Genomic DNA, 24,126 nt, shown 5'->3' on the forward strand with positions numbered 1-24,126 from the left:
GAGGTCTCCAGGGCACTTTGCTGGATTATAATCAGTCTTGTCTCTGAACTGACAAATCCTTGTAATTTAAGGTCAAGGGTTTCAGAAAACTAGCACTCACATTTGAAGCAGAGCCCATGGTGGCATCGTTGTCACTCTGATCACATATTAGGTTCCCCTATGTTGGGGACAAACCAGAAAAAAACAACTTCTCACTCAGAAAAGTGATACAAATTAAGATAATTTTGCTGACAGATAACCAGGATCCTAGCACATGCATTTTAGGAGCTATATCAAAAGCAAGAATATTGTAATATTGTATTGATAAACGGGCCTGGAACCTTCCACAGTGTTACACTATGGATTGCCAATTTATTCTGCAGTCCCTCCTTCCTGCCCCACATGCATCAAGGCATGCCAGGAAACATTCTCAGCAAAGATCAATAATGATTTGCTCACTATTCGACAAGCCATGCATGTCTGAAGTTGCACAATGCCATCCTGCCAAGCTTGCCTCCCAATCCAAGGAACAATCTACACTCCACAAAGTGAAAACTGGCACCTTCACAGTTGCATTTGAAAACTGAACTAACCATGTGACATGCTGAATAGCCTGACCCTGTCAAAAAGGGTTGGGACCCCTCTCAGACTGGGGTGAAGGGCCTACCAGGGTGGAAGCCAGAGCCAATCCTACTCCAGAGGGGGAAGCTGACAGTTCGCAGGGTCCCAGTTCCTGTTCCTTCTTTTTGTGCCTAGTACCCCTCTTAATTACCCAATACCTCTACGACAAGATGCTGTCCATCTTCTCTGTTTATGTTAGAGAACCATGAATACCAGCAGCCCGACTGGTGAACTGAGTGGAAAACAGCACACAAAAGCCCCCAAAGGTGACTGCATACCAGCATATCCGAACCATCTGCACTATGTAAGGAAACAGCTGCACAACAATACAAGTGTGACCCCAAACAGTGCCTGCGCATACGCGGAACATTGCAAACCACGCCATACGACAATAGCACCCACCTGAAACAGAGCCACAGACAGGCTTCCCGACACAGTACCATCCTATCCAGGATGAACCGATGCTTACTTGTAACACAGTTTCGGAGTGGCTCCTCAACCAAGAATGCAATCCCATGGACTTTGGAAAGCCCTCACTCAAAATGAAAATAGTGGGACTTCACTGAAAGGCGTTGGTGGACCCATATTAATGGAAGGGTTAGGACTTAGACCTCCCCCTACTTATATGCATTCTGATGATTGCAGAACCTCCCAGGAGGGACAGACAGGGATTAATTGGCCCAAGGAATCAGAAGGGGAGAACCAATGGAAGAAGGAGGGGGGAGGACAAAAGAGGGCACATGAAACAGGAGGCTTTGGGTTGTTTGTGTGAGATCAAAGGAGGAGGAGGTGGACCAAGAAACCCAAAGGAGGAAGACCGGTGTAGAGGAGTATGAAAAGCTATGTATAGAAAAGGTGAAGTATTGGCCGGTGAGAGAAAGTGGTAGAGTGGTGTGAGTGTGCATGTAAGGTTAGTGAGTGAACGTGATTGATTGATTGATTATGTGTATAGCGCCTATACACAATGTGTTTCAAAGCGCTTCAAGGAGGGAGGAAACATGGGAGAATACAGTAACATTCTTACAAGTCCTTGAAACAGATCAGAATGTGAAAAACGATTAAATCATAACAGATAATACAAGTGCATAAAACAATAAGGGAGAAGAGAGGGAGGAAAAAAGGAGACAAAACTAGCAGTAACATTACTATGCCTGACGACAATTGTTGCAGTGCAAGAGTGACAAGAGGAGGTGTGGGGAAGGCGGGGGGGGGAGGGGTAAGGAGAGGAACCAAACAAATGACTATCCATTAAAGGTCAATGACTTTTAAAGATAGAGCTGGGGTGGGGAGAAGACAAGAAGGGAAAAGGGGGACAGACAAGCAGTTATCAGAGGTCCAAGGACCGATGATAAAAGTAAGTGCTAAGGAAAGGACACTGGAAGGGGACATGGAGACACTGGAAGGAGGCATGGCAGACATGGGGACGCTGGAGGGGGGCTGGGGGACATGGACACTGGAGGGGGGAAGGGGGAAGTGGAGACACTGGAGGGGGTAGGGGGACATGGAGACACTGGAGGGGGGCAGGGGGACATGGAGACATTGGAGGGGATCCTGGGGGACATGGACACTGGAGGGGGCAGGGGGGACCTGGAGACACTGGAGGGGGGCAGCAGGGACTCAGAAAGGGGTGGCTAGAGGCGTACCATGGTGGACAGGGGTAGACAGGGCCTTCGTTGTGGGCCTTAGGTGATGCGGCCGACTCCCGCCTCCCCGTTGCAGCCATTGGCTAAAGGGGCCAATGGCAACCAATGGCAGAGGGGGGCAGGAGCTGGCCCACAAAACAGGAACAATTCGCAACAAATTCAATGGCAAAATGACGAACGGCCATCTTGGAGGGCCTTATGCATGGTGGTAGCAGGCAGGGAAGCAGATGAAATAATAGTGTAACGCAACAACAAAAGCGCGGGTGCTTCAAGCTGGACACACCAGCCAAGTGAACAATTGCACAAACGAAACGTGCAAATTCCGACCAAAGATTCAGTCACTCACATCAGCCACGGAAGTCAAAGTTAATAGTCTCTGTTCCTTACCCCCAGCAGAGCAGACTGAGAAATTCACGTCCAGTGCAGATGGAGGGTGCTGGAGGGCAGAGGGGAGGGCTCCAGCTCGATGTGAAGAGTGGGAATGAAGGAGAAGGAGAGTACAACAGCCATTTGCAAAATATTATGTAAAGAACTGCATTAGTGACTAGAGATAACTGCTGTTAATGGGAAGACATCAATGGTAACTTTAGGTGGAGTTCAGGCTGATTTGAAAGAATGGGTTAGCATTTTTAGCATGAAAATACATTTGTAAACGTCTACAATATTTCCTGAAGGTATGAAATACAGGGGAGATGGGAGCTATTTAGCTCCTGCATGTGGCCTAGAAGAGCTTGGTTAGTTTGACACAAACAGCTACCAGGAGCTACCTTTTGACTCCCTGGGTCAACTGATGCCAAACAAACACATCTATGTGATTTTAACTCTCTGCATTTGTCATAAATAATAGACAGAGCGATAGGTTTGCACCTTATGTGGAAGTTAGATTTGAAGAACGCTAGGTTTAGCTCCTAGTTCCCCATTGGTAGCTCCTGGTCACTGGCTAATACGGGATACTCAGGAGCTGGTTTTAGCTCCTGCTCATCAAATCTGAATTTAGATCCCAGTTTCCTCCGTGAAAGTTGTAGTGCACCAGCTTTGCAACAAGCTCAAATTGATAAGGTTACATCCACCTGATTACAATCAATTTGAAAACCATTTATAATTAAAAAACAAGCTCTGTGCTGTTGCAGCTGAAATCTGTATTTAAGTGATACCTCATGGTGCAGATGTATCTTTTCTGCACTTTGTTTACATTTCATGAAAGCAAATAGTGCCTTCTGTAAAAGTGTGTACTCTTTTCCATCACCCTGTCTGGGGAGGATTGCGAAATATAGAAACTTTAAAAAAAAGAAGAAAAAAAACTCAGATGACCAGAGAGAACATACAGAGAATTGTGAACTTGTGGTAAAGGGCTGTGGCAAACTAAGCTAACTAACCACCCACATTGAAGAAGCATACATAGATTATGGCCCATGCAGAGCAAGTCCAAACCTATGCTCAATGGGTTATTGTGCGTCTTAAATAGGGTATGGTATAGTTTACATTTTACATGTTTTTCAGGGATGCCATGGAGTCCCTAACATAAAGAAAATTGTTCTTGGAAAAGACAATGGCTCACCCCAAACAATTATAAACCTTCATTCAATTGGGAAAGCCCCCAAAACCAATTCAGAAGAACTATGCTTTTGGATATATTTAATATTGAAATTGTTTAAAAACACCCTCATGCCCATCTCTCCCTCAACAATGAAGCAATCTAAAGGGCCTTCCAATAAAGAGAGCAACTACATTGTGTGTTTGGAAGATCGTTAGAATCTATCAGAGTTTCATATTACCAAAAAAGACAAGTCCTATGTGACGGATCTGTGGATGTCACCTCTTCACCCCTAGTGAGGAGACCTTTCTCATGGAGCCAGGGTGGCGCGTCCACAGTACAATAGTCCCCCTGGGGGTGGTGCACAGAGGGAAGATCACATGGGAGAGGAAGCCCATTAGGGGATTAGGGACGAACATCCCTGGAGGCTGCTGTATACCTACGCTTTGTTAAGCCCCCAAACCCCCTAGCCAAACGCTCCTTCCTTCTTTTCAACCAGTGCCAATGTCTGTTTTCGTAAGATTAACCAGCCGAGTATGTTAGACCTGACTAGCGGCCCTGAAAATACAAGTTGCTTTCCATATTTCTCCAATACAAGTACTGTGAAGAAGATGATGACCAGGAGTACGAAGATCACTCCAGAGAACTGGAGTGAACGGTCTAGTCTCTCACGGCATTTGATTGGTCAAAGGGAATATAAAAGTACAGAGGCAAACCAACATGGAGCGAGCCATCCTCCGATGAGAAAACCCGGGAGATGCTTACCAGGCGAACAGGGAAACACTCCAGGAGACACCATGCGCAGAGCCGGATGGGAGCACAAAGGTAGACCAGGCAGAACAAGCTAATCAATTCACTGCCCGAACAACCCTTTGGGCCGCCCAAAGTCTGGCAACCCACCTGAAAGCAAGAGCGCAGCTCGATAAGGGAGCAGCGACTGGCGGGGCAGCCGTCGATGAGAAGGAGAACCCAAATGTGGCTGGAGACAGTAGGTCCAGCCGAAGGAAGAATTGACAGGTGGGGGTGAAACCGATGAGAGAGAACACCCAAACACTGCCAGAGCCTAACAGCAGAGCACCGGTGCTCAGAAGAGACGACCCACACAAACAGGTATGCAGGCAGACCGAGAGGTGCTAGGGGTCTGGGAGGAGTCGGGGAAGAACGACAGAGCACAAGATAAGAGGGTCTGGGACCCCAGGAACACAAGAGAAAGGAAGAAACACGTGTATGCTTGGCAGGAGAGTAAATCAAGCAGGCAATAGACATTATTTACGTGCATGGGACTTGTACCAAAATGAGAGCCAGAGAATAAGAGGGTATGGGACACTGAGAGAAACACACAGTACAGAAGGAAACCTATGCTTACCAGGAGAGTAAACCAAACTATTGCGACAGCGCATTGCGAGTCTGGGACCCACACCCATATGAAAGCCAGAGAATAAGAGAGTCTGGGAACCAGAGAGAAACACAGACAGTCCAAAAGAAATCATATGCTTTGCAGGAGAGTAAACCAAGCGTTTGCGAATCTAGGTACCGCACCCAGATGAGAACTAGAGAATAAGAAACTCTGGGATCCTGAAAGTAAGAGAGAGATCAGAAGAAAATATACACTTGGTAGGAGAGTAAACCAAGCTGTTTAATACAGCATTGCGAGTCTTGGACTCTCACCCATATACAAATCTAAGAACACAGTAAAGTACATTCAAGAAGGTATGGGGTCTGTGACCCAAGAAGATAAAGAAAATCACATGCGGAGGAGATAAGCTGTTAGCAAGAACTGTCATTATCACTTTAAATTCTGGACAGATCGTCTTTGCATGTTATTTTAAGTTATTAGTGTTAGGGTCAGAAGCAGGGTTTTTGGACATGACAGGGACTGTTTGACATCCTAACATTTCATATTTTTCCTTGAGGCAGGGAAACCCCTCTTAGCTTTCAGGACAAAATGGACTGGTTAATACAAGTTTATAAACAAAGTTATGTCACCTTTGTGTAAGAGCCTTCATTCTGAACCCTTACACCTCCCAAAACAGGTGCCCCAGAAGCAAAAGTGTCCAGGCATCTCCATCAAGTGATTCTGCATACAAATCTTTATTGTCATAGATGGTCTTAAGAAATCCACAAATCTGATAGATGGTATAAAGGGTTTTTATGAGCAGGTTTCTTGGGTGGTTGTAATGCGGGGGTGTTAGCTGCAGGGTAATATGAGTAAAGGGGTCTTCTAGCTGGTCCCTCAGATTCCCCGTAACATATTCCACACTAACATCGGCTTCCCCAACACCAAAGGTGAAACTGAAATCTGGAGATCGGTAGCCCCTACTATCTGGAGTAGCCTATTCACGGTAGGAAGGCCTCAAGGCCTAGACCTTATCTAGCAGACTCCCTCTGGGACTTCCAAAGAGGTACCCTACTGCAGTTCTTTCCATAAATAGTCTTCAAGAATGAATGGGCCTGTTTTCCCTCAGACACTCCCCTGATCGCTATCGCCATCTCACCACCATTCAACCCTCTCCCTAATCTTATGTCTTATTATTGCCTTCTTCCCTTTCTTCTTCCTACTCCCTGCTTGGTATTCCTCCTCCTACTCTCCCACCTTCTCGCCTCACCTTCAACTCCCTCCCGCTCGTCTGTTGTCTCTTTAATCTTTCTCTCTCCTCCTACCTCTTTCGTCCTCCGTCCCTCCAGTTCTTTCACACCGTCCTACCTACCAATAGCCCTTTTCTCCTCCTATTACTGCACCCTCCTACTCTCAACCTTTTCCTTCTCCACTCTAGACCTTTCACTATTCCACTGACTTTCCAATCTCTTCCCATGCTATGCTTGCACTCTCTACACTCTTCCGCTGCCCATCTACTACAATCTTCCAATCCATCCTCCCTCACTACTATTCACTCCCACATGCACTGTCACAATCACAACTACACTCTCGTCAATAGGTACTACCCTGTCACAAGCACTCCTATCCAACTACTCCACAGACGACTCATCGCTCCACTCTAACTTCCATCCACCTCCATATCTCTCAGTCCACCTGTATGCATCCTGACCTCACGCAAACACCATACATGCTCTGCAGCTTTCACAGGATTTTTATACTTGTGACTTCCTTGTTTTTCTCTTTCCACCCCTTGCCTATTGGCAATGCGCTTTATATGGCTCTGGGGCTCAATATGCATCTGTCTTTTCCCCAGGGGGTGGGTTGTTGCATTGCAAAAGCACAAAAAACCCTCTTAGGCCTGCCCCCGTTTGATCTGAGGGAAATTCAGCAGTCTCTGTGATAGTTCCCACTAGCTAAAAGGTCAGTGATCTGCTGCTTGTAGGCAGCGCTTAGTGCTCCCTCTATCCCCTGACATGCGCAGAGTTGTTGGGAGTCCACTGGGACGTTGTTGGTGTTCTGCTGCTGCCTGCTGAGCTTGTTTGGTCTGGCAGTGCATGCTGGCTAGTTCTGAAATGAAACAAAGTACTCGGTCCAGAATGGAGAGTACATAGCCATCAGACTGAAGGTACGATCAAGGAGGTTTTCAGGGCCTTTGGTCACCCCCTCTCCCAACTTCTTAACCCTACCACTGAGGTAGGACTGGATCTAGAATTCACCCTGGTAGACCTCCTACCCCAGGCTGGTATGGGGTTCCTCTTCCATCTTGACACTGCCCATGGCACACATTTTATATAAAAATTGCTAAAGCAAACTGTAGGCTCTGGTGCTACTTCAGCAAAAGACTAGCTTTTTAAGCATTCTGTACAAGGTGCCCCAGTTGTGTTGGAAAGAGAATATGACGTCTATAATGGATACCTTTAAAAGCACAGAAGGCCAACTGTTAGAGCCTTTGACTGGAGGCAGACACTTTTTCATGGGTACTCGCTGTCAACATGGAGAGAAAGCGCATGCCATGCAGCTTGGGCCACAGGAACATGTGGTAGTGTGAGGCAGGATACAGTTGAGTGATGCAAAAACGCCTCATGGGGCCCATCTAAGGGATGGGGAGGCTACATGAGAAGGCGTCAAAAGCTTCTTCCCCTGGCAATCCAACCTATCAATGATCTTGTAAGGTAGTAAGCATATACAATCAGGATACATCAACAACATTCAGAATTAAGCAGCACATGAGCACTGGAAAGAGTAACAGAATGAGCAAGAACTAACAATGACTCTTATCCAAAGCTTCCTTTGGACTTAACTGTGCCTTTACAAATAAGTTGGACACCATCACCTTAGATGGGTGTCTTAAAAGGCCTATTACCTGGAAGCAGCATATTAACTAATCAAAGACTAGAATCTGCACAACACCCAACATATTTTGTTAATACCCACCACCCAACTTACGTTCTGGATGCTGATCGTTAATGCTGTTTTGAAGTCGCTGAAGTCCTTGGCCAGCTCATAGCCATGATGATAAAACGTGAAGAGTCCTTGCAGGAAAGCAAGTAACTGCAACAAAAAATACACACAATAAAAGTTGAAAGGCAGACAACAGTACTTACAATGTCGTAGTGATCATGAAGGATAAACTACTCTACATGGAATAAAAAGAAGCAACTAATCTTGAATCTTATATCATTATGCACATAGAAAAGTAAATGAACCTGGTTTAGTTAACTACCCGTCATGCTGCCTCATATAGAGCAGACAGTTGCTACAAGTCATGAAAAAGACTCCATGTTAATTTCTCACAAGCAGCTTGCACATCAATTACTCCCATAAAGAAAGCAGTCTTCTATAACAATGGTTGAATGTCTCTATTAATAATAGGCTCTAAAGGAAAATTAGTTAAAACAAACAAAGCTAAATGCAGGTCCCAAACTCAGTGAGGGTCTTCAAACTGAAGAAGAAATCTATTTTATTCTGCATTAGACATTAACAATTAATATTACAACATATAAACCATGCAATCAGGATTAAAATTCAAAGCCAGACTCCGTTTGAAACAGAGATATGATGTTCTAAAAAGATATTCCTAGCCTTTTAAAGACCACATTGACAAACATATCAACATCAAATACAAACTCCATGCACAGTTCGAAATTGAGGGGAGCTGGGATGGGAACTTTTTAACTCCTGCGTTTAGCCTAGAAGAGCCTGGTCAGCTTGAAACCAACAGCTACCAGGGGCTACTTTTGGCTCCCCGGGCCAATGGATGCTGAATAAACAGATCAATGTGAATTTAATACTGCACCATTTGGGGCAATCTATAAATAAACATTAGGACATATCGATATGGCATTTAAAGCTTAAAGGGTTATACATAATTGACAAAGTGATAGTATTTCATTTTATGTGAAAGTATGATTTGCAGAACGCTGTATATTAGCTCCTTGTACCCCCGTGGTACAGATATCAAAGTTAAGATTGGATAAGCAGGAGCTAAAAGCAGCTCCTGGGTATCCATCAATAAGCAGTGACCAGGAGCTACCTCTGGGGTACAAGGAGTTCTGCAAATCTTACTTCCACATAAGATGCAAGCTTTTCATTTTGTCCATTATTTATAACCTCATATGCCTGAAATGTTGTATAGAAGTGTCATAATGTTTATGTATAGATTGTCCCAAATGTACAGAGTTAAATTTGCATATGTGTGTTTGTTCAGCATCAGTTGGCATGGGGAGACAAAGGTAGCTCCTGGTAGCTGTTAATATCAAGCTAACCAGGTTCTTCTACTACATAAGCAGGAGCTACATAACTCCCAGCTCCCCTCTATTTCAAACCCTCAGAATAGCTCTTGTTCACTGGTTAATTCTGTATACCCAAGAGCTGCTTTTACCTCCTGCTCATCAAATCTCAATTTCAAACCCTGCTAATTAAAATTCATAAATAGGCACATTGCTTCCCTGGTCTCCCCAATTCCTTTATTAATAAAAATCCTTTCTAAGCAATTGCCTGATAGGGTCGTGCAAAATAGGCCATATCAACACAAAATTTTAAAGATTGTTATCAGAGCCAGTTCTGCAGACGCACTCCTTCTGGCCCCTCATCCAATTCATTATTTCCAGTAAAGTTAACACATTTACACAAATCATTAAAATTATCCTCCTGTGAGCCGGCGATCTAAAAGTGCTTAAAAGGCTCCTATCGGCAAAACTCTTGCGTGATGTAGCAAAGAATTCAATTGACGAAAACCAGAGATTTGCTTCATCATATTTGCATGGTCTAATCGTGCTGCCTTATCGTTAAGAGCTCTATTGAATATATCCAGTTTATTAACTTTTCAAGGTCAATGCCCCATTTCTTTTCCAGGATATCACTATATTTAAACCACTAGCAGTTGTTCTGTGCTGGAGACAGACCTATTTTGGTAGCCGCATTTTACCAGTTGGAGTTCTTAATATTAAATTTAACTAAAGTCTCCAGAAAGATGCATTCAGCAAGGACTGCAACACTAGGCACCCCCAGTTCCAACCTTAATGCATCTCTTGGTCAGCTTGGGACCATGTTAGCTGCTTTCCTTAAAACCCCATTTTGGGCTGTGTCTAGTCTTGAACAATCAGCGTATCCCCATATTTCCCTACTATATAATACAGACAAATGGACTTTGGCCTCCATCACTCTTAAGAATGTGTACAATCTTTTCCCCCAAATCTGTAATAGACCCCTAAAACTTGACTGAGTACTCTTAGCCATCATTCTAACGTAATGCGACCAACTACCATTCCTATGGAACAAATGCCTAGATACTTATATGAATCTTCTACTATGATGCTAACATTATTTATTGACCATACAAATTTCGATTTGCCGTTTCCAAAAACCACTATCTTGGATTTTGTCAGATTCCGCACCAGGCCATGTTCCTCAAAAGACATAGCTCCATAGAGCAGGCTTTGTTGGAGTCCCCTCTGTGTGAGGTCAATCAAGGCTGTGCCATCGGCATGCAATAATAACTGACCCAGTTTATGAGTATTTGTTTTTGCTAGGGAATTACGAGGGTTAAAATCCGAGAGCAAGAGAATAAATAGCAATATGGCAAGAGGACCCCCCTGCCTAACTCCCTTGTTGGTAGTACATTCCTTGGTATAGCCATCAGTTAATGATCAATGTCCCGAGGCTGAACTTTCAGCATACAGGAGTTGAATTAGCTGATGTAACGCACCAGGGAACTCAAGCCTGTTCACTTTCCTCCACAGGATGGTCTAAAGGAGTGAGTCAGAAGCCCTTGCAATGCAACAGATGTGCCCCACCCGATCTTAGCATATTTTCCAATAATTGTGTTCAGTATAAAGCATTGTTGTATCGTGCTACATCCATTTCTGAAACTGACCTGTCTATCCGTAAGGATATTATTAGCATCTTCCCCTTCTTATAACCTTGAATAGATGCATTTTGAAAACCTTTTGCAGGAGCTATTGAGAAGAGAAATGGTCTGGCAACATTGACGATCAAGGTTTTCTCCTTTTTTGAAGAGCAGAATGATCAAGCTCCTTTTCAATGAGATGGGGAATGTCTGCGCGCCTACTATCGAGTAAAAAAAAAATGTAAAAAAAAAAAAACTTATCAAGAGAAGAGATCAGCACTCAGGAAACCATTTGATAACATCCAGTATAATGCCATCTAGCCCTTCCGCTTTTCGCTCCTCAGCTGCAAAGAGGGAATCAGTGATCACATCTGCTGTAAAGGGTAATCCAACAATGCCTGGATTTCCCTTACCTGGCTTAATGGAGTTCCCTAGCACTTCTTTAAATGGAATACTTTGACAAATCTTTCAATATCGTCACTGACTCTCTGTATGGAAGCTTCTCTCATGAGGCATGAGAAAGGCAGAAGCTACCTGACTCCAACCCTGGGGGTGGCTATCTGGAGGAGGACCACAGAGGGAAAAACCAGCTTCAGAGAGGTAGGAAAACCCTGAGTCAAAATAACCTTGCAGCCATAAGTACACATGACACCCATGTACCCTTACACCATACCTGTATGGCCTATTGTGACAGGTATTAATTTCCCAGGTTTTCCCAACCTATCACCCTATTTATCCCCCCCCCCATTTTAGAACTGAGATGAGTAAGAGGGATGAAGTAATGAAAATGACCAGAATTGGTAAGCCAATGCAGTATTCTAGTCTTTGGAAAACATGGACCAATGACAGGGAGTTTAAAACTGCCACAGATGACAGGGATCAGAGAGAGAGCAGCACGGAGGCTAACACAAACCGTGTGCAGGAAGACTGAGTCGAAAGAAGCTTACCGCTTTATGACTGTGGGCAGCTAGAGTGTCTTCTTCTGCTTCTCTCCCGTTCCGCTGACTAGGCGTGCGTCCAGTCAGTCGATCAGCTCCCACGTTGCTCCCAATAAAGCAATGTGGGAGCTGATCGACTGACGGGACGCACGCCGAGTCAGCAGAATGGGAGAGAAGCAGAAGAAGAGACCCAAGACCTACCAAAGGTGCCCGGTATGCCCAGGGAGAACAAATGGGTTACCCGGTCGCAGGAAGGAAAATGGTGCATCGCAGTGATAACGCGGGAAAGCCCAACTGAACATATTAAAGAAACTGACATGGATGAGAACATTGTTAAGAAAGGAGTGTTGACCCATTATTTCAAAGAAGGGATTTATGCATATGGGAACAGTGTTAACGGTGGGTCAGAGACCCAATGCTTGAGAGGAAGATTTGATACACATTTGAATCTTGTTGAGAGAGGGTCAGAGACCCAACACTTAAAAAGAGGAATTAAAACAGAAACAAACTGTCATAAAATGGTCAGTAACCCAATATTGGAAAAAACATTGTCATGTGGGTGAAAGAAAGAGTGAATGGAGAAAGGAAAAGCCCTGGCAGGTTAGTGAACCAGGCAGACAGTGAGTCTGGGACTCACATCCAAGAGAGGAAGACAAAAGGAAGTGAAGTGATATCCTGCCAGGAGACTAACCCAGGAGCATGACAAGGAAGTGAAGTGGCATCCTGGCAGGAGAGTAAACTAGGAGTGAGAAGAGAAGTCATATCCTGGCAGGAGAGTAAACTAGGAGTGAGAAGTGAAGTCAAATCCAGGCAGGAGAGTAAATCAGGAGTGAGAAGTGAAGTGATATCCTGGCAGGAGAGTAAACCAATAGTGAGAAAACAAAGGGAAGGGACATCCTGGCAGGAATGAGAAAAGGATGTGCAATGATATCCTGGCAGGAGAGTAAACTAGGAGTGAGAAGAGAAGTCATATCCTGGCAGGAGAGTAAACTAGGAGCGACAAGAGAAGTGAAGTGTTATCCGGACAGGAAAGTAAACCAGGAGTCAGAAGAAAAGTGAAGTGATATCCTGGCAGGAGAGTAAACAGGGAGTGAGCAGAGAAGTAAACCTGAAATTTTGAATACAAGAGGGAGGTTTCATACCCTTTTGAGAATCAATAAGAAAGTCACAAATACCCTGGCAGAAGAATATACAAGGGATAGAAAGAGGACGGAGTTTGTGAAAGTTAACTGTGATAAAGTGACATTTAAACTAGGGGTGCAACTTTATTTCCTTTATTTTTTTGCACCCTAAGAACTTTACATTGAGAACTTTGAAAGTATGCTACAAGTACTAGAACACCCTTGAACACATTGTGCTATGTTTAGAGCGTAAGGGGCAGTTTAGGATTTTTGAACACAGGACGGACAATGATCTTTTGTTTAACATCCTGACACGGACGTTCCTTAGTTTTGTTGAGGCTGGGAAACCTCTCTTAGGATTAGGGATAGATAGGATTCATCCCAACCCTTTTTATTATTTTCTGGAAATAAAAGTCTATAACAAAAACTTAACATTCCACTTTGTTCGAGTCTTACTCTTGATCCCCAGATCTCTGGAGAAATGGTCCTGGTATACCCGTGTCTTTAGAGCCTTTTGCTACCAGTCTCCAAAACTCGTCGATGTTAATAGTTCCCACTGTTTTTCTACAAAAGCAGCCTTCTTTTTCAGCAAGTTTTTATAATCATGTTTTAAGGCATATAATTACCTGCATGCAGAGTCCTTAGTTCATATTCTGAATACAGCTTCTGCTTTGCCCCAATATACTCTAAGTCCAACCATGTGCATCATCCCATCTTTTTGTTATTGTCCTAATTATATTATTTTGCCTCGGTGCGAGTTTCCCCGCAGGATTTAGGGACAGCTCCTCAAACGCAGCAACTGTTTTGTGGTTTGGCTGATCGGTTGAGATGATAAATATTTTGAGAAGTCTGATGTCTTTGTTTCTTAGCACACTTGCAACTAGTTCTCTCTTTGGGCACAAATTGCCTACACGTCTCAATATACTAACCTCGTCTTTTGCTTCGAGGAAAGATGTGAAGAGGGCTGAGGAAGCCTGCCACCAACCCCTCCTACTAAATTTATGACAAGGAAGAAGCCCAGAAAGCACTGCAATCACCCATTTTATTTTGGATGAATTCCCAAACGGACCTATGATTGACAAGTACATTGAGAGGTATTCCCTCAGCAAGCCATACCGGATAAGGGACATACAGATCTATCCATGTGTGGATGGAGAGCCACTGGCCATGATTAAGGACACCTGTATGGACAACTTGGAGTAAAGTACCAAGAAGCCATGTTGCTGACATTGTTAGAGACACCACGACATAACAGCATAAGACATGAAGCACATGTGCCATCCACACTTCAGGACATAACCACACACTCGAATACATGAAGAACACAAGTGTACAATTCTATAGTTAGAGGACAGACACATAAATGTATTGTCATTACTTTATTATTTTTGCCATTAGCCAAATGCAGTAACGCAGAAACCGCAAGAGACATGAAATCCTGAGCAGGGCTTGCAGATGCTTACACGCAAATAACACTATGGCACTGCAGTAGCACCTATGGAACCTGACAGAGCCAAGTGACTAACATGGACATTGTAGAACACGCATCGTAAGGTTTATGAAAATTATAGCAGGCCTCAGGCCTCTGAGCAAGAGACGAGCTGAGCTGATTCAGGCTGGACAGAGAGAAAGACATGTGAGAAAGGACCCGCAGCCAAGGTCAAGAGATACGGATTCCCATCCCCAAACGACAAATGGACCAGATTAAGAAAATAGTAATACATCCTCATAATTCAGAGCTGCACAGCTCAAATTCTTGATCTCTGAACATGTGATGCGGCCGTAGCAGACAATGAACAGCGATCAGCGGTGGGAACGGAGAGCTGGCCCCACGCCGCCAGACATAAGACAGCAACACGTATGCGACAAGTGTTGTACCGGTCAGGTCAGCACTCTCATAAGCTAAGGTGGTACACACAAGTTACAATACAGACACATAGCTGTTCTCATTACCTTGAAAAGGTACACAGTGAGCTGAGAATCTTTGCAGATCCCAGGTCTGGGTATGGCAGCTCTAGCCAATCACAGTTTAGTACCCTAGGGGTGGGTAGCAATGGACAGGAACCAATAGTAAGTCAACCACACTGCAACAATGTTATAGTTAGTGACTTGGGGATGGACCGGGCCAGCCACCTGACATATGAGGGCCAGTAGAATAACATCTATAATGTATTGTTTAGGTTATAACATACTCGATGCCCAATAACTTGGCCCAATAGGTTTCCTGGAGAGGGGCGAAGTTGTGATGAAATGCTGATGACATTGGGTAGTAAAACCAGCCTGCGAGCTGAGGAAGAGCAAGATGTGCATGGATTTTTCCTGATTCTGTGCTCCCCGTTGGTTTTGTCTATAATAAACCGCAGTTTGAACTGGCAGTTGACTGAGTCCTCCATGTACCCTGAGGGAGGGGAAGTTGGGACCTCCAAGTCTGTGGACTTCCAGTCAGGACAGCCGCAGCCTCTTTTGCGACTTTGGTGAAGTTCTTGGCTGCCCAGTTCAGGCCAAAAGGAAGAGCTCTGTACAGGGGATGCAGCCCTCTTGCCACAACCCCCATATGTCCAATGGAGGGGCCTAGACAGGGATATGAAAGTAGGTGTCCTTGAGGTTGACGGAACAGAGCCCGTGCTCAAGCTCTGTGCCAGCATCATTATATTCTTTAATCAGAAAAAGGCTGAAGTGATATAGGTCTAGAATACTATGCAGACCTTCAGCCGTGAATGCTTCAGCGCAAAGTGCAAAGTGAGCAGAAGTACAAACCCAGCCTAATCTCCAATTGGGTCTAACAGCAGCACTTGTGCCCCTGCTCCGGAATCGTATAGATCTCTATGAGCAAGTCGACATAGATTGGGTGAGGATGTGGTAACAAGTAGGACTCCTCAGAGAGGAAGCTTAAACTCATGCTGTACCGACAGTGAGGGCTAGAGAAGTCTGGCAAGAAAGGGATGTTGTCTTATGGGAACTTAGCTCTGCTTCTTTGTTCATGGCAGGGAAGTGGAGAAATACATTTTACCAGGTCGCTGTTGCTTCCTTTTTTGAACACCGTGGAATCTTTCATATATATATATATTTAATTTGGCTCAAAAAGGTTTACAAAATAGAAAACCTTTAGCCAATAGCCTGCAATAAAACAGAAAACAAAGGTGCAACCAAAATAAAAAGAAGTACAAGACTAATAGAAAGAAAAAAAAGACAGACAAAAATAACATGCCACCCCCCACCAGCAGAACACAAAACTACATTGAGCAAAGAAAACCAAAAAAAAAAGTAAAAAGAATAAATCAAATAAAATGAGCCTAGCAACATTATGTCTTCAATTTAACAATAAAGGATTTGTGTAATTAAAACAGTCTGCTTCTTTTCCCTTTCTTCGTTCAGTTCTGATAATCAATCTTATTGCTACTTTAATGTGTGGCTATGCGATTGGAGAGCCACAACAAGAGTAGGTCCTTCATTAGGACCCTCATTGGAGTGCTGGGCCAATCAGGTGCGAGAGAACGCAGAGCCGTATTCACTGGCACAACCCTGTGTTGTAACGCGCACTGCTTCACCAGGCACTACTCCTTCGGTACTGTCTCTCCCTTGTCCCACTGTCCGCCCACGCCTGCCTACCAACCCATTAAAAATGCCCCCATCTCCGCCGCCAGCCCGTCCTCTGCCCTCTCAGCCTTGGTTGCTATGGAAAGTTAAAAGGAGCTACATACAGTCCCCTTTCGGTTCTTTCATGCTAGCCATGTTTTAAATGGGACATCATCTTTCTTTACTGCACTGCTCTGCATGGCGCACTATGTCACTTCAAAGAAAAACATTTTGAAATACACTATTCGCACCGTCGGTTACAGCGGGTGGCAATGGCCGGTGCTGCCAGTAACTGCATATCTGCCCTCTAGGCCATTCTCTGCTTTCTAGTCTTTAACTTGGGCGGTGTTCCGATCCTGGTAGCGTTTGCCCGCAGGCCTCGTTCCTATCTGCTGGTTCCTACCCCACAGTGAACATCTGGCTTCGTTTGAACACAGACTTGATGAGGATTTCCATCATGAATCTTGCTGCAAACACCCGAGTCTTTAATATCTTCAGACAGCTCCTAAAGCACGCAGGCTGCTCACAGCCATCGCTGGTTAGATCAGGAATTTTCCCACATGCAGCTCCCAACCCAAGGCAGCTGAAATACACCAAGCTGATGCTTTAAAGCATGCACTGAAACAATTCGAGTGCTTCGGGAGGAATACAACTGAAGTTCTAGGCACTTCCAAAAGAGAAGCAAGGCTTGGGGGGGGGGAACCGTTCAGAGTGCAGCTTTGGTATTCAGTATGCACATGAACCCAGCAGTGTGCAGGGAAGCGGGCAACCTGGGAACTCCTCGCAGCTGAGAAAAGTGCCCTAGAGTAGTATTGAGCAGTGCTGTGGAAGGAGGGGGCACCCCCATGGAGCTCAAGGGCACAGGCCTTTAAGCATGGGGAGCTGATCACGGGGTACAGAGGAGGGGAAGAAAGGCGACCATAAGGCACGCCATCCCCCCTGTCCACTCCTGCTGCAGGACTCACAGGAGAAGCCAGACAGGGAGGGGAGCTGGGACCCAACAAAAGGTGCTAATAGGCATCGGGCGTCAGCACCAAAACCCCCAGTGTCTCTCCCATGCTTCAAAGTGGCAGAACACTAACAATAGGAGAGGGGGAGGCAGGAAGCCACGCACATAGGTGCAAAGTGACTGTAGGCACAGGCCGGACATTTGGGGGACCAGTAGCCATAAGCATGGCATGGCCCCAGGGCATATTTACCCTATATAGGCAGTGGAAAGAGTGTACGTGGATCTTGCTTCCCAGATCCATCTTTTCGTTTGCTCGGATCCACCCCTGGAAAAGGTACATTTGGGCAAGCACAGTACAACAGTCGTTGCCTGCAAGTCGTGGAACAGAAGAACAAGGAAGGCGTCATGGGCCTGGAAGCAAGCTACAGTCAGGCTCAGGAGTGCTCACCAGCCAAAGTACAGGTCCCAAACACACAGACCTGGGAGCTCACGCTGGGGGCACCCTGGGAGCAAAGAAGGACAGCTTCCAGTTCCTGGCCCAAGTGCCCAGAAGTGTAGAACTAAGAGAACACCTCACACCTGTTTGCTGGGGAATACTCATAATACCCAGTTATGTTTTATTAGTATTATGTTTCATAAAAAGACACAGCATTTTTGTTGCCAACACAAAACAAGTTTCTGCATATTCTTTTATGTAATTACTGTATAGAGTGTATTTCTCATAGGGCTAGCGGTTCCACAGCTTATAGCAGTACCAAATGAGAGAAGAGAGCTCAGAGCGGGAAATAACATTTCCACACCGACCGCACACAGAGCAGGGACTGTTTAGGAAAACTGAATGGCCTAAAAAGGAAGCACCTGGGTGCCGGCATGGACATGCATGTGCCCGGTCACCAAACAAACATCTTAAGGCATACTACACAGATTCTCTGTCCAGCGGCCGGCGCTGGGTAAGTCTGTTAAGGAAGGCAACATGACATACCAATAAGGGAAAAACAAAGTCTGTCCAGGTCATACCATATTTTGAAAGTAAATAGATTACCAGTGAAGCATCAACATTTTGTGAAATTCCTAGACTCATAAATGAAGCAAACTGTGCATTCATTAAAGTCACGAAGACGATTCATAGAAGAAGGTAATGTTTCATTACGTATCCAAGTTCCTAGGTAGAAATCGGAGTGTGTTCCATATTCCCCACTGCTATGCTACACAGTGCATTGTTCATAAGGCAGTACTGAAAAAAGTTAATGCCCATAGTCTGCTATGATTATCTAACATGCAGATAAATCAGTGCTGGAGACCAGGTCACACAGTACAGTATCTTTTCATAGAATCCAATCCTGGCAATTTGTATAAAACCAAAGAGCATTATGGGAACAGAAGAATGCCCACAATTTTAAATTTGAAACATGTCTTATAGTGATTCAGTAAGAAACCCTTTGGAGGAAATAATGGAAGTTGGGCTCTGCGGTTTTGATTGGTCACACTGCTCACCCTAAGAAAACAATGGCTGTGCATTGCAGGACATATATACCAGTTTGGACAGCTGCAACAAGTATGAGAGGCTTTGGCTGTTTCTGTATTCAGTTTCCCGGGCCGAGTCTACAGGCAGTGTCTGCTTGTTGGTGCATGTGATAACTCACTTCAGGACAGATCTCGCCGGGTTGCTCCACAGTGAAGGAAAACTAAGAAAGACTAGGTCTAGGTGGCCAGAGGGAACTGGTCAGTAGGGCGTCGCACATGTGATTGGGTCCTATGAATCCACCAAGCTCCCTTGAAAAGTAATGCCCATTGTACCCTGGCAGAGGTTTTAACAGCAACAATACCTCACTGGGGATAGTATTCCATGTAATGTGCCACCATGGGTGCAGAGCTACTCTTGCACTTGATTCTGGAACGATGTTCTGAAATCCTCACATGGACTGCTCCCTTGGTCTGGCGGATGGAGCGTAACCTGCAAAGGCATTCAATGCAGTACCCCACCTGCGTGCTCTGCAATTGGTGAAATGTTTAATTTGTCATTCTGTGTTGCCTATGCGGGATACAGTAATTTTGCTCGTGAACTGACAAACTGAACATTGTTCACAAGGGAAGTGCCCCACTAGTGGGCGCATATTGTAAAGCATGGTTCTAGATGTGTTTTTTTTTATTTGCGACTGCCCTAAATGTTCTCGATGTTTTTGGACCACTTGAGAGTTATTCTGGCAACTATTTTATTTGGAAGATTTAAGTGAACCAAAGGACAGAACTTTCCGATCATAGATCGTATTTGAGAAGTGTTAGAACAATATGTGAGAACACATGTTATCCTGTCATCCCGAGATGGTCTGTCTTTTGGTGTAAGCCCAGCACCTGGTCCTGTAACAGTGATACTGCAGTGCCCACAATCCCTAGGTGTGTATGTGTACCCTTCCCTTCTTATTGCTCTGCGTATCCACTTTCAAGCAGTGTGCATCTCCCAGATGCACATGGAGACATCCCTCTACTGCTAGCTACCCTTCCCGGCATCGTATCCCGCTGCATCCTGGCCCTGTCGAACTGCCGCAGCGATCTACTGCGGTCCTCGTACTTTTGGGCTGACTGCACACAATACCCAGACTCACCGTTAGTGGGAAAGATTGCTTTAACATGTAAACCTGGCTCCCTGGCCTTACAGACTAACAAATGATTAAACAAGAAACCCAATAGATGACTTCAATCGCCACCAAGTCATCCAATTTGTTGCATATTATTTGAATGCTGAAACTGGCAGGGTTAAATCAGGCCTTATGAAATTCACAACAGTTAATTTTTATAAAATAGCTGGTTTTGCCTGGCCCCAAATCGGTTATTTAAGTTTTGAATAAAAGGAGTAGTTGAATTTTTCTTGGCAGTTGACCCAACAAGCAGCAGATTTCTAACTGTGGGTCTAACTGGACCATTATATCTGGATTAGGCCAATAAGGAAAACCTGTTGTCTTTGCTCTGCTGAAAGCAAGAAGGCACACATATCCAGGGTTCCATGTGACTATGTTGCCTGAAAAATGTTGTCAGGGAGGCAAATCTATTTTCCTAACCCCTAAAATACTTTCTGCAAATATTCTAGGAGGGGTTGCATTTACGATTGTAAACTCCAATCCTAGAATATTTGGAGAAAGTGTTTGAATTTACTGAGTGTGCATACTTGTAGAAATGTCACTCCCTGCCGCATTTTCCTTGACAAGATGTTCACTGGATAAGACATGTAGCTCCTTGTTAGTGTGTCTGATGTAATTGCGGCACCTTGCACGTCATACCAATCACTGAATGACATGATGTTGTGTAAAGGGGTGTCGGCTCCTAATCACTGAAAGCACATGGTTCATTTCGACTGCCAGGCCCCATATTCGCAGAAAGGAACCAATCTCCAACATTCAGCTCAGGCAGCAGACAGCATTACACACTTTTGCATCAAGCTCTTCACAGGATGGACCCCCAAGGCTGCTGCGGAGCATGGGAGCTACTAGGTCTCCTCTGCGTTCACGTGGACTGTCCTGATCATTGCTAAACAATGAGGGCGCATTTGCCTTCTGGAGATGGGCAGGCAAACCGTGGCCTTGCTGTTCTGCATTACGTGAGTAATGGAGCATGTGGCTCATTTGCAAGCGAGCTATCGGAGCACTTCCACGCCCGCCAGCCCGGCAGTGCAGGAGTCCTGCAGGGAAGATGGTCCTCCCGTTCGGACTTCCAATATTCCGAGGGGCTGCTCAGAACCTTTAGTGTTTGCTGCCTAATGGTGAACCACCACCACTGTGCCCGAGCATGCGGACACGACACTTAGACGCTTGACCTCTTCTTATACGTGTCGTTTAGAGTTTACAGCTAAAGGGGCAGCATGGTGCAGTGGGTGTGCAGTTGTCTGTAGTACAACATGCTATGGGCAGTTTGATAACCACGACCAAACACATATATAAATAGATGAGGTGGTGGTCGGGGCCTGGGGGCCGAGGGATGAAGGATGGTGGGCAGGGTGTGTAGGGGGGGGGGGCTTGGGGAGGAAAGCCCATTATAATAAAGGGGGAAACGAATGGCCACAATCAAAATGTCACAAACAAACGGTTCACAAATAAAACGTTAGAGGTGAAACCACTTGGAACTGGTGAACTGGAAGAAGGGAAGTACAACAGAGAAGAAAGGAACCAAAGGAGGTGATGGCAGAGGAAGTGTCCAAAGAGTAAAGGAAGCGTTAGTTGGAGAAAAGTACAAAGATGGAAAATGAGGCAAACAAATGGACTAGCTGAATGAACAGGGAAGGGTAGTTGGGGAAAGGGGTAGTGGAAGAAGACTGATGAGTAAGGCGAAAGGAAGAGTGCAGAAGAATGACTTTCAGGAGAATAAGCATAGACGGCAGGGAGCTCAAAGGGCGAGATCAATGTGAGTGCAATTGGGGTGCCGCTTTTACATGTACGGAAACGAAGCCTTTGCATGTGGCCGCAAAGAAACGCGACACTTGAAAAAATCCTTTTAGTTAGCTCCAGCACTGCATAAACAAAATAAAATTGGACTTTAATAAAGCGCTGCTATTCTACAAGAAACAGAAGGGAAGACAAAAGAGGCATCATCAGCAATATGAAAGCACTACTCCAGTTCAGCTACTAGCTAATCTCTGCAGAGGATCACAGGTTATCTCTAACTGCCCCTTATAAAATGCCCACAGGGCTTGAGATCCAATAGTTTAAGCTCAAAACAATTTCTGGCCCTAGGATTCCCAACCGGGGTCAAAACTCTTTCCTCCTTCTTGGCCCTAGAGGTTTTTTTTGTGGGGTCTATGCGCTTGTAACAGAGAATGTGCCCACTTGGCGCAAGCTTTCGCCTGACATGTTGTATTTGTACCCTCAGTAGAACCTCCTTGTCTTGTCGGGCCTTCAAACACTTATGTATAGGCATATGGTATGGCATTTATAAAGCGCCTATACACAAGTGCGCAAGCCGCCTTCAGGGTGACAACCGAAAGTCAAGGGCTACTGTGGAACAAGCAGTGAGTGCACTCCTGCCATGTAAAACAACGGGCACGCCCTTAGAAAAGCACCTCTCTGCTTCAATCCTCTAGGAGCAATCTGGGGTCGATACTCTGGCAAGACGCCTGTGGGGGGAGCAGAGAGAGGGCAGGAAGGAGGGAGGAGAAGAGTTTGGATAGTGCGTCCTCAGGGCGTGGAGCGATACACAGGTAAATCAAGCCAGAGAAATGATAATGTTAGCACAAGTTTGACTAGCGCTTGATGGAGCTGGCGCCAGGGGCCTCCATCTCGGCCCCAGCGCAGAGGGAGGTAAGCGTAAGCATGCCAAAGAGCCATGTGCTTGCAATCATGCACGGGGCCCAGCTCCAGCCTGCAGAGGAAGATCACTGGACTGACCAAAAAGCAATTACGAAGACTTGGGTAAACACACTGTACAAACGTTTGCTTTGGGCACATTCATTAGCCGGATCTGAATAAGAAGCGGCGACTGCGGAAAGCAGGTAGAACTCGGGTCATGTGCGAAGGATTAACTAGCTTGCTGGATCAACATAGCATTTCAAAAATGTTTAACTAGCATTCATTCGGTCTCATTGCTTGGAAATATTTGTATAGTGTATTTCTTACAGTGAGGTCCACAAAACATGCCAAGAACCCACAGCGTAAGAAGCCCGCAAATGCCGTTCCATCAGAAAGGGAGCCTTCACAAAAATAATGAGGAGGACTCGGCTCCATCCTTGACTGCAACTCTGAAAAGCTGTCAAAAGGCTCGGCCAGGCAAAATCCAAAATCTCATCAAACGGCATAACACAGTAAAGCTGTGCCCAACTTGATTGCGCGCATTAAGTTCACAAACATTGCATCTTCTTCAATAATGGGATGTAGGCCACAGAATGAGGCCGGAGTTCACCCCCCCGTCCAATATGATCCCATCAGGTTGTGTGATGGTTAGGTGTGACATGTGATGTGACCTGTAGTGGTCCTCTACAGCATGGCCTCTGAAGTCGCAGATGAGAGGGATCAGAGAGTTGCTTCGTCAGTGGTCGACGCCAGGTAATTGCAAGCACCAGCTCACCACCAACGTTCATTTATTGATATTGGGCTTCAGGTAAAGCACTATGTTAACATGCGTTTTGAATCAGCTACTGAAAGGTGCTTGGGTGGACGGGAGGGGGCCACATTTGTCGTAAAGGGTCGGCAGAGGGATACATTAGGAACAGCCAGTGCTACCCAGCTGAAAGGTAAGAGGAACACTATTCTGCCTAAGCAACCCACGGACACTTACATTGGAGAAGGTAAGGTAGTTGAGGCTATCCTATAACACAGAAGAGGCCGTAGGGCCAATGCCTAGATACTAGCCAGCAGTCATGTCACAGCTCTATCCAGACTCCCATCTAGTCTAGGCACCCCTTTGCTCGACAACGTTATATGTGGTTGCTCTTAGCAGGACTGTGCATGTTTCTTTTATCAGTCATAGAAGAAGCATCAATAAGCAGAGAGTGCCACTGAATATGACCCCTCCACAACACAGCCACCATTTGCAAGGAGCTACACACAATTCCTCTT

At 45.3% G+C, this 24,126-nt stretch overlaps 1 protein-coding gene across 2 annotated transcripts in view; it reads right to left on the reverse strand.

Annotated features, from left to right (window-relative positions):
* ARHGAP26 (Rho GTPase activating protein 26) overlaps nucleotides 1-24,126 on the reverse strand; it is a 2,838,701-nt gene that overhangs the window by 2,105,240 nt on the left and 709,335 nt on the right. For both annotated transcript variants that reach the window (XM_069652460.1, XM_069652459.1), the window contains exon 7: nucleotides 8,102-8,206. In XM_069652460.1, coding sequence (XP_069508561.1) covers nucleotides 8,102-8,206 — 105 coding nt within the window. The remainder of the gene's footprint in view (nucleotides 1-8,101; nucleotides 8,207-24,126) is intronic.

Source organism: Ambystoma mexicanum, chromosome 3p, assembly GCF_040938575.1.
Source record: "Ambystoma mexicanum isolate Mex_15411 chromosome 3p, UKY_AmexF1_1, whole genome shotgun sequence".
In the NCBI taxonomy this organism is placed as follows: Eukaryota; Metazoa; Chordata; class Amphibia; order Caudata; family Ambystomatidae; genus Ambystoma; species Ambystoma mexicanum.